The sequence below is a fragment of the Varroa destructor genome, unplaced genomic scaffold, assembly GCF_002443255.2.
Source record: "Varroa destructor unplaced genomic scaffold, Vdes_3.0 BEIS01000001.1, whole genome shotgun sequence".
NCBI lineage: Eukaryota > Metazoa > Arthropoda > Arachnida > Mesostigmata > Varroidae > Varroa > Varroa destructor.
In genome coordinates this window covers 69689905-69701826 of record NW_019211454.1, presented here as the reverse complement: position 1 = coordinate 69701826, position 11922 = coordinate 69689905, and the positions used below count along the sequence as shown (strand labels likewise).

The 11922-nt window shown below is 38.7% G+C and overlaps 1 protein-coding gene across 1 annotated transcript; it reads left to right on the top strand.

Moving 5' to 3' along the window:
• The first annotated feature begins 705 nt into the window (after positions 1-705).
• Positions 706-11099, top strand: Pdk1 (Phosphoinositide-dependent kinase 1). Its single transcript, XM_086985893.1, has 11 exons — positions 706-742; positions 999-1172; positions 1482-1789; positions 2237-2363; positions 2654-2771; positions 3028-3145; positions 3444-3530; positions 5051-5212; positions 5638-5822; positions 6193-6328; positions 6462-11099. The coding sequence occupies exons 1-11, from the start codon at positions 706-708 to the stop codon at positions 6627-6629; spliced, it is 1620 nt and encodes a 539-aa protein (XP_086842019.1). The 3' UTR covers positions 6630-11099.
• Positions 11100-11922: the final 823 nt, after the last annotated feature.

Genomic DNA, 11922 nt, shown 5'->3' with positions numbered 1-11922 from the left:
GTGTATTTAAAAACGTTACGACGGTCCAAAGATTCTGCGGTTCACTTGTTTAATAGACGACCTATTTAATTTTCGGAGCACAGATCCCAGTGCGCGCACAGCAAATGTCGTGATTAAAAAAAATCAACACGGCACGACATGCAACAGAACGGATCGCCTTGCATAAAACTATATTTATTATTGGTAAAATATGGCCCAACACTCATTTTTTACAAGAATTGTTTCGCTCAGGTTCAGCTTGAAAATTTAACTTCACACTCAGTTGCAGGAGATTTAAACAGTCGTACAGGGTAGCCTATACTATCGTCATTTAAATGTCATTTAAATTGACAACAGTAAACTTATAATTAACAATAATAACAGCGTTAGTAACACTAACATTAAATCATCAGGCTCAATTAAAATCGCCTGTTCTGGCTTTCGAACATATGTCCTGAACAGTAGTCTGATTACTAAAATGAAAAACAGTTAAAAAAACTCAAATAAACGATATATTATACACTTAATGCTTATTATACATTTAAGATATACTATGTATGAGGCATCGTGGATCATATCTTACTTTTAACAACCATAGAAAAGCGTATTACCGTGAGCGTTCCAAGAGGAACAACAAAGGAGTTTATAGCCTATAAAATGTATTTCTATATTAGATTATATTAAGCGAAATGTATGTGCGTTATGTTTATAGGAGCTCATCTTGGAATGACTAACTTGCTAAAATCGGATGAACTCAAGCGGAGTTAGGTGCCAATTCTCCCCAATGAAACACTTTTTATAGCTCACGAACTCTGCCTATTTTGTCGCTTTTATTTGAACTTACGTAAGACACAGGATGGGAACATATATTTATATCAATAAAATATTGAATTTGTTGTATACAGCTATCTATTATATAAGCACGTGTACCTGACGAATTTTCTTTTTCTATTTTGTCGTATTTCCTCTGTTATATGCGCTACCTAATCACTATAAATATGTCAACGCTGCTTATGCAGTTAAGGTGTGCGACAAAGCGCATATACTCAAAGAGAAAAAGCAAAATGCAGCCCACCGGGAAAAACATATACTTTCAGAACTATGTCGCAGACCTCATCCGCTCGTCATCGGACTTCACTGCACTTTTCACGATGAAGCCCGGCTCTACTTCGTTGTTACATACGCCAAAAATGGTTCGTGCTATCCAGTGTGTTCATTCCATATCATGTGGCCACTCAACTGTTTTGATCGATCAAATGATAAAAATAATAGTAGTCAACCTGGGGCCTCTAACTTTAGCCAGGGAAGTGCAAATCATTATCACAGCCTTCATTTTCTCAAATCAGTTTCATAGAGTCTGAAGTAGTAGACTGTCGTGATAGATGTTTTTATCGTCAAGTATAGATTATCCACCCGCCGAAGTTATAAAGGTGTTTATGATAGATAGGTAGGGCTTCAACAGTCATTGTTAACGTGGAAAGAATGGATCCGCTAATTTTCAGGCGATTTGCTCAAACACATCCATAAGGTCGGTAACTTCAACGCTGAGTGCACTCGCTTCTACTCGGGTGAGCTCATGGCAGCTTTACGGTATTTGCACCGTGCTGGCGTAGTGCATCGCGACATAAAACCTGAAAATGTGCTTATGTCTGAACGAATGCACGTTCTGGTAGCAGATTTTGGCAGTGCACAGATCCTTCCATTGGACACCCCGGCCGAAAATGATCAACCTTCTCATGAAGGTTCGGTTCCCACTACAGATACGGATGCAGAAACATCAACAGCCGCAGCAAGTTCCCCAACGAAAAAGGTGAACAAAAAAATAGAAACAGGAATTGCTGCAATCAGGCGTTTTCTGTTATCTTTACCGAGTATCCTTATAAAACTGTCCCGGATGAAGAAAACTTTCAGATTAGACTGCCACAACCTAAAGCTTTAGAGGTAGACGGAACAATGGGAAACTTGCTGCCGAGTTTAAGAAGAGCTGTCTTATATTACCAATGTATCGACAACGAGTCTACTAGTTTCTCCGTGAAGAGCACGAATATTATAGCGCATGCCTCACTTTGTCAGCCTTTTTCAGCAGAGATAGTTTACTAAGCCGGATTATGTCCACATTGTTGATAGCTCTGAAGATCGATTTTAACAAAAGCAAAAAAAACTAGGTTTTTTGCACTATATAATATGAGACTTGAAGCGCAAATGGCCAAATATCCAGTAGCAAATACTCATAAAATATATTATCTTGCGCTTTCAGACGACCAGTGGTCCCGAGGCCGTTGGTGCGGATAAGGTTTCCAGATTCCGGGTGCGCCCACGACCAGAGGGACCAAATGGCGGTGAAACACCTCAACGAAGCTCTGTTCGAAGAACTTCATTTGTTGGTACGTCCGGAAAACTGATTGCTTTCTAAAAAACGTCCAATCAAAGTTTGCTACCAAGTTTCCGTCAAATATGACGAAGTGCAGTATGTTACGTCGGCTAGCAATAACAGAAAATCTACAACAGAAATGATGTTTATTGTGTACAGCTAGAAAGATTAGCTGCTCTATGCAAGAAGCTATTCAGTTACAGCGAAACAAGTCTTTGGCTCATATAATGTACGTAACTTAGGTAAACTTAAGTTGTTCGAAAATCTAATTTTGCTGTCTTTTCTTTAACGACGTTATCATAGGGACGGCGCAGTACATAAGCCCAGAAGTATTGGTGTCTGGACCCGTATCGCCAGCAATGGACATGTGGGCCCTTGGGTGTGTCATATATCAGATGGTGTCAGGCTTACCCCCTTTCAGGTAATTAGCAACATACTACCACCGAGCCTTAAGTATTTACAATGAAGCATAGTAAGTCTGTGCCGGCGACGTATAGACCTAGAGAAAAACAACGAAGTGCTTATAGTCATTTATGTCTTGGCCCAGCGTATTGTGCTGTGTGTACGTTGATCGTAACGTATATTTTATTCTAGTTTAGAACGATTTTTTGGTAGTTTGACCTATTCGTCATTAAACTACTATCTTTCATGATCGTTTGTCATGTGTGCGTTTGCAGAGGATTGGCTGCTTATCACATATTTCAACGCATTATCAACCTTGATTACAGTTATCCAGAGGACTTTGATGAAGATGCACGTAGGGTTGTCGAGTCCTTATTGAAAATTATCCCGAAGGTATGAAACGGGATCTGCCAGCGATGGCAGATTTGCTGGTGTAAAAAAAATATTAGCTCCCTTTTTATGCTGCAAAAATCAAAGTGTAAAAGATTAAAACACTCATTAATATATCCTGATAGCAATATTTCTAATTAGAAGATATGATTCAAGAATCCATACTGTGACCTACGATAAACAACAAAGACATAAAGTACTTTAAATCGGTGTAATGTGTAATTTATAGAAAATGAGACAAGATACGAATGTATCAGAAATACTTAACTAAGCAATCATCTTCCTTCTATCTGTTCCATAGGAACGTGCCACAATTAAGGACCTGGAACGTGATTCTTACTACGCGGGCATGGATATTGACAAGCTGCATTTACAGGCACCTCCAGAGGTATGGTTAGCTCTGTAAGCCACGGTAGTAGCTTATTTGCGTAATATGACATTTTTTCGTTGCAGTGAAGAGGGATATGAAACAGCTAGTCGATTTCAAAATTTTTCTTGTTTAAACTCATGTCCGTTTATATATAAAGCTTGCTACAGATTCTTTAACATTTTTTGGTAAATCGGTTTTACCTGTGCTTCTTGATCTCGACAAAGTGGAGAAAATCGAACTAAGATCACCTATCTATATCTTCATTTATTATATTTAAAAATTTTCTACCTTTTTTTACTTTGTAGACGCCAATTTTTCATATTAGGCGATAAATCTTGACGACCTGATTGAAAATGCAATAAATAACTAAAATAGATATTGCTGAAAGAAAATTGCGAAAACTCTGTTGGTTCGCCTATGCAACAATAAAATAGAAATACATTTTGAATGGTTTTTTAGTAAATCTCTAATAAATGTCAATTGAAAAGTTAAAGCAACTAGAGTTGATTTTCGTGAAAATATTTCCTTAAATCATGATTCATGATAAATTGAGAAAAATGCCAAAACGTCAAATGAATATTAGTAGTTTTTTTTTTTTTATTAACAAAAAATATGTGTGCATTGGCTGCGAACAGGGTGAATACATCAACCGAAACATAAGGTCATAATGAAACGTATATTGTATCTTCACTTAGTTTAACATGTGCAACTTTTTTATGTGAATAAGCAAGGTAAAAAACCTTCATGTTTCAAAAAGTTAAAAAATCAAGAAGAGACCAAACGAAACATCATTCGAATTAGAATATGTCCATATTATGTACTCATTTAGAAGGGAAAGATAGAAAATATGGAGCCTTGGTGATGTATGAGGAACATAGTTGATCTTAATTTGATGTAATGTGTAATTACTCCCCATAAACGAAAACTAAAAAAATTCATCAAGCCATGGTGACGTCCCAAGAACAGAATGACATCTACTGAAGTCGCCCAAAGGACTGAATTCGCTCTGAAGGACGTACATGAATAGTACGTCCTTCAGAGGTCAGCCGGCCTTATTCAAGTGCGTTTCGAAAATAAAGTTAACTACATAACAGACTTCGTAATCACACTGAATAAATGTATCAAAAGACAACATGTCACGGCAGAAACAAATTTGGCATTATAAGCTTATATTTGTTAGTTTATCTATATATATATGAACAAATTATAATTTATTATACTGGTTGTGTAGAACAATGTTTCTGCAGTCAGTATTGTAATATCTCTATTGTATTCGAAAGAATAACTTGTCTAAAAAAGAATATGAAGGCTCAACCAGCATAGACAAGTACCATCATGAGTGACAAAAACGTTACAAATTTTTGTCTGATTGTGAAAAGTACTTTTATTGAACGATGATAGGCCTGGAATTGCTGTAGATAAGTTCGAAAATAAAACTTGTATGTGATGCGTGGTAACAAATATTTTTAAAATATATCAATATGAACTAACCGTCGTTCTTGTGTTGGATTTTCTGCCTGGTTCGTTTGTCGTATTAGATTGTACCGTTCCTAGCAGGCACCTCAGAGGAAATAGATTGGGGTAAAGTAGATGCCCCAGGTCTCGATGAAAATCAAATGAGTCGTTTATGGGGATTGCACCTCGGGGATGGTGCGCACGAGACCGAGCAAAAAGATAACCCTTCCGCGTCTTCAGACCAGGTTAGCTGACATTTCAACATTAACATAACCATGCTGCCAAATTTCGTTGTGCGTAAGCCTAGTAAATTGCTGTTTAACGTCTCATACTGCCGTTAAACCTCGCCTCAGACATTCTTTTAACGGTACTTTACACTGGAATCTAAACCCTGGTTTATTCCGTATATGATTTATGCCGCGTAACGTTAAACTATAAGACGATGAATTATAGAACAATGTGCAAATTATTAGTTGGCAAACTTGCTGTCGCATTGTGGAAGGTCTGGATGTTTTTTTACGCGTTATGTAACTCGAGTGCTCAGTCCGGTTGTCGTGAAGACTGCGAGGCCGATTCGAATAACTGATCTTAGTTTCGGAAGTTTGTTTGAAGCTCAATTACTGTAATACTGTCGAAACGATAACCTCCTTTTCATTCTTTACAATTTCAGCCTTCAAAGCCGCCGGCAAATGTTATTCGGCCGGCTCCTAAAAGCATCATGGATTTCACACAAGAAGAACGCGAACAGCGTCTAGCGGATCAGCGATGTCGGAGCAAGTGGCATAAATTCGTTGAAGGAAATTTGATTCTCAAGGAGGGATTTGTGGATAAACGTAAAGGACTTTTTCCAAGAAGGTTCGTTAATTTCATTTGATTAGTGTGCCATATTACCCCACACATTTTTGTGGAGTCGTTTGCATCAGCTATGTTCTGCAGCTATCCATATGGGTAAAATGGATTATATACATTTTAATTTTTTCTTTAACAGCTAGTCAAAAATATTCTTCTCTCGGTGGCATCAAAAAACACACATTTTCGAATTGACCTTTCCTGTGTGTGGCTACTATTACTAAAGTCAGTTCTACCATGCAGTCGAATTTCGTCAAAAACAATAGAAAATTTCGAGGAATACCCAATGGCCATTTTGAGTTTTGTTCTGTTTGCTGTTATCAGAATGTGTCTGAACTAAACATCGTAAACGAATATACATTTTTGTTTTGCTTAGACGCATGCTACTTCTGACAACGGGCCCGCACCTCTACTATGTTGACCCTGAAAAGATGGTCCTTAAAGGCCAGATCCCGTGGTCTTCAACACTTACTCCAGAGCCGAAAAACTTCAAGACCTTTTTTGTCCACACTGTAAGTAGTTATTGAATAGCGATACATTATTATATGTTTTCAACTGCAACGTTTGGCTTTGTTTGATTGCATGGTATCTGTTACGTCTAATTTCAAGTACTAATTTCAACGTCCGAATCCTTTAATTACACAGCCAAATCGGACCTACAATCTAGAGGATCCTGAAGGGTATGCATTGCGTTGGTGCAAGGCGATCAATGAGGTGTATGAAGCTACCTATGGGCCACGTCCCGTGAATCACCAACAGCATCGAAATCCCACCCCAAACGTGACGGGAAACCGAGGACAGCGGTCGTTTTAACACGTCTAGTGAAAATTAGCAAGCTTGTACCCGGACATGTACCCGGAGATGCCTAAACTGTTTCGGAAAGGAGTACAACGCGTTTCACATTAGTCATCAACAAAGAGCTAGTTAAATTATGATGCTATGCTGAGACTGCCACTGAACTTCCAGTTAGTTTGGAATAGATATCCGGTCAACACATTAACTTGTGACTTAGGAAGTTATCCGTAATAATAATAAACACATTGAAGATATGCAAATTTGGCCTACCACAAAGTTTGCCAACTAAAGACTAGCGCTTAGAGATAAAAAAAAAAAAATAGCGACGTGAAGCATGTGATTAGGGGCAGATACTTGCGCTGATCACTCGAATAATAGCAATGGAAAAATACCTACATACTTCGAATGCCACTTCACAACTACCGGAACGTTAATAATTCCTCTACTACGAGCATATATGATTCATTCGTTGGGCTGGTTAAGTGCAAACTGGGGCAGGATTTACCGGATCGCACTCACGAGAAGCGTTACCCTAAATCTGGTAGATTAGATTCGATGGCAATAATTGGTTTGAGCATGGTGCTCTCTGACTCGGATGCTTTATGGGGAAAAAAAAGAAAAAGTGGCAATGCTCAGTGGGCTTTGTGGGTGGCAAACATAAAAAAATGGAGATCGCACTGCATCCTATCAAAGCTACCTATGCAAAAGTAGGCGCGCTTCGTACCGCATTAACGCGTCTGAAACCGCCTTTCTTGTGGCATGGATGCAGGTCCCCTGAATATATTTGCAGGCCGTTTCAAATTCTTGAGGTTTATTATCTACAGTCATATAGAGAGCTCGAAGCACCAACTAGCAGCATCACGATGCTTCCAGCATTGCATCCAACACAAGGTGTGCGTCATATTTGTTGGAACATTTGCAGACCATGCCATTAAATGACACGTCTCTACTTAGTTATCCTCTCAGTCCTAGAGTACGATGCAGCGGATAAAATTGGCGCGCACTTGTGCTTATGATAACTATTTGTTGATTGTACTTTTGTTTGCGAAATACTGATCTCTTTAGTACTATTTAGTTTACTTTTCAATTGTTTGAGTTCAGTGTATGAGAAAAATGACGGATATTTGGTACGCTGTTATTCTGCTGTAGCAGAAATTTTATACCCACAAAATACCGAATATAAACGTAGCCATATTGGAACAGTGTTTGGGCAACAATTAAAAAAAATTGAATATCAACTGGTAGACTACCAAATAGCAGAAATGAGCTATGTGAATCAGTAGCTTTGATTACTTGATATAGAGATTACAAAAAAAATCCATCGAATTAGGGAGGAGGATCCGCTCCATGGGAAAATTTCTTGGCACCTCTTAGCATTGTATCAGTGAGCGTTTCAGTGCAGCTTTGCTAGCAACTCCAGCAAAAAAAAGCATAATACTCAAAAATGCTACTCCAGGTCGAGGAAATGATTCTACAATTATCTGACGGCGAAAGTACATTCAATTGCCTCGTATCTAAGCCAGAAAGGGTTATAGATCAGTGGTAAAACAACTATTGACAGGATCTCATCATATGAGCTACCGTAAATCTATAGTCTGAAAAGCTAACGCTGTGCATGCAGTGTGCATAATGTGTATGCAATGCACACTGATTTGTCAGTAAAAACAGCAGTGACCTTAATCACAGCGACCAGCAGCGCAATAAGTAAATGTGTATGTTGACAAATGGATATTGCCCAAACGGCGGACCCAGCGGTCAGTGTCAGCACCAATGGTAAAGGCCAGACTACCTGCACTCATGCTATAATTGAAACCGATAAATGTGTGATAGATGAATATAGGGTTGCGATATGGAGTCGTAATGGTAGTAGTAGTAGTGGTAGTAGTAGTGGTAGCAATGAATTGAGCAAAATAGTTGCATGAAGCTGAAAATGGAGTGGGAAGCAAAAAGAAGTGCGGAAAGTTCAACATGCACATAGGGAGTCATCAAGCGCGAAATGTAAATAGAATGTACACATTGTAATGGAACCCAGAAAAAAAACCAAGTGAAAATACAATCAGAAACTGCCTTGAGACCCGCCGAAAAAAAAAACAGCCAGGTCCCGAGATAATTGACTCACTGTTGCTACTCAGAGTACAGCTTAGATATTGGATAAGCAGGCTTACATTAGCTAATAATAAGACTACTTAATTTTGCATACTGGGGAGGGTAAGACGTGGGAGCAGAAGTAAGCGAACTGAATAACCATAAACAAGAATTATCGAAACAGGAAAAAAAAAATGAAATTTTCGTTTTCATCAGACTTTTTTTTATCCACATACAATGGGCTCCACGCTACGATTTAGGAAGACATAAGCCTGCGCACATTTGAGCATGACTTCGATAGGCAAAGGCTAAGGTCCACGCATAAAGGCTGAAGTGAGCAGGACATTTGAATGACAGATTACACCGAACTACTGTCGGTTCCATGCTGATCAAGCATTCCCTATGCACTAAGGTTTCTTTTGCTGAACAGCTGGCGAGGATTTTTTCGCTTGAAGACCAAACATAAAAAAAATCACTAAAAATACGAACGCGCAGTGCGGGGTCTGATTCGTGTGTAACTCGTAATGGTGTAATTCTTCATTAATATTTCATAAAGCCACGATTGAACATCTTCTTCGAATCAGGGCATGGGCAATTGCTTTTGTAGCACAAAGAGCTCGATCGGAGTCGGCTAGAGAGTATCGATTTCAATAACCTATAAAAAGACTAAATAGCACAGTTCCTGCAAAATTAGTGAAAAATTAATAAATATTTGCGAAGGATACAGATGGATGAAACGAGTATAAAACCCATAGTAAGAAGCACGGTATGTGAAGTCATTGTGTGATTTTCAGTAAGGACAACTGAAGTATCGGAGTAAGACTAAAGAAAAGGATGGTAAGCTATAAATAACTAAATACATGACGATCATCGTGAACAATTGATTACGGCAAATGTTTGGCACATTTAGGTTGGTACCTACCCCAAAAAATGGCATGTGTGAAAGGGGAAGCGTGAGAGCGATGAGTGACTTAGGCATAAGCGGATAAAGTGTGCATGTTCTGAAATAGAGACATTTATAGTTTTGTGCTAGCTATCCGAACTCATTCGATGCGCACGCCTATGTCGACTTGATTGGATGGTATCCATGGAAGACAGTCACAAGAAGTAAGCAAAAGCTTGCATTTAATCATTAGTAGAAATGGATTCTTTCGGACCTATCGTCTAGTACGGGTGTTTTTTCGTTGATCGCTTCAGTCGTATCGTGTTCCAAGGCGCAAGCAAACATTTGCCCGTTACAACTTACCTCATACGGTTTGTGTTGCAGTGCTTCAGTAGTAGAACTCTCAAAATGAGGCTAATTATTAAAAGAGTGAGCTGGTTATGCGGAAAAATATTGATTTTTCTGCGTCGTATGCATACAGGGCCCCTGAACTACAACAGGTATTCACAAGGTAGAGTTACTGGAGGCAAATGCTCAAAAAACATTGAGATGAAACTAAAATTGACTATAATGAACGTTAAATAGCCTATAAAAAATAGAATAATAGAAGTTACATATAGAACATTTACGAAATAAATATTAAAAATGCAAACTTGCCCCGGATCGGTTTCGTGGAGCAAACTTCGACCTTCCGACAAAAGGATCGCGGAAAAGAATAATAATAGTAATCCGTAAAACGCTAACTGCGAATATTTCCAGCCTGATCCGAACAGGAGTTTTGTTAGAACGTATTTTAGAAACCAAGTATTATTGCCAACCGCAGTTTCATAACTCCATATTATTACCTATATTATAATGACTTAAGGTCTCGCAGGAGCGAGAGAGTGGAACACTAGTCAGGGTGACACTGATCACACTCAGCAGAAGTTCATGAGAAAGTAACTGCATTCGTTATCCGTATATCGCGGCTGCGTACGAACCATTTTCATGTCTAGTCATTGCACGAACAGGCCCTCGGTCCGTTTTCACTATGGTACTTCATTATCAATAGGTCATGGCATCGGTTGTGTCAGTATATTTACGAAGTCCGAAATTCATTCTCCTCCGTACATACAAGCCCATAATCAGTGGTTTCGAGTAGTGAACATTTTTATACCTTTTTCTTTTCCGTAAGAAAGGGAAGGATATTGCTAGCTCCGAATAGGGGTCTTGGGAAATCTTTTGGGTACGAAGGGTTCGAAACTGCGGACTACGTGTGTGAACAAACAGACCGCTTTCTAACATCGAGTAAACGCTAAATTTGCAAGTGGTTTAAACGGGACCTACAGATAGGCTACAATAAGGAGATTAATTATATTGAAAGTATGCAACACAATATCGTTTGCATCTTCCTGACCGATGTATAATGGTCTCATTGGATCAGGAGGTACAATAGACCATACAGAAGATATAATAGCATAGCAATGATACGTTGAATAAATCAAATCATTCAATGACGACATCGTACATTTACTGCAAAACATTTTTTTTTCTTTGTACGTAGGAGAGCACTGTTTCAATAACTGTTCCTGAACACCTCAAAGCATCTGTCTGTACGGCATTAGGCGAAATACATATAGCGAAATACATCATTTGATATACGACACACGTTATCTAATAGGAAAAATGCATTCCTATATGACTGTATCAAAAAGGTATCGACTATGGACCCATAGCTAAGTTTGTAGTACACGCTTACTTGTCTGTTTGCTATTCATGGACAAAATTTCAAAGCACTTAAATGTGAGCTTTGTCTGTTGCAAGCGCTTTAACATGAGCAACTTTAAGAAGCGATACAAAAGACATTTTTACTTACAAAGATACTTCTTTAAGTGTAAATTACGTCATTCGAAAAATTCGATCAGCGGTACAAATACTGCTGAAGGCTTTTCGGAGTTTAGTGTCTGAGCGGACCAACAAACGACAGAGCCTAAATACGACCTTGGTTCAGGGCGATCTGGCGCAGCGAACGAAAACCTAGGAAAAATAGTAGCTTGTATTCGAAGGTAGCTTCAAGGCAAAAGGAGCTCTCAACTGAGAATATGCCGACGAGGCCGAGTTTCAAGCAAGTACAATCTCGTTAATAATATTTTAGAAAAACTTTAACGCATTTAAAACGAAGCTGGACCTACAACACATCATTGCAGGTCACCAAACGTGAGTGTCTAGTAGAAAAGTAGCTGTGAGTTCTTCGCCACAATCACGCATCAGCTTACGGCGTTGCTTACGTTTTTTGCGCAAAACTCAAAACCGTGTATGTGTGTTTGTATTTAAGACAAGAAAAATGGTGGGATACACCCATGA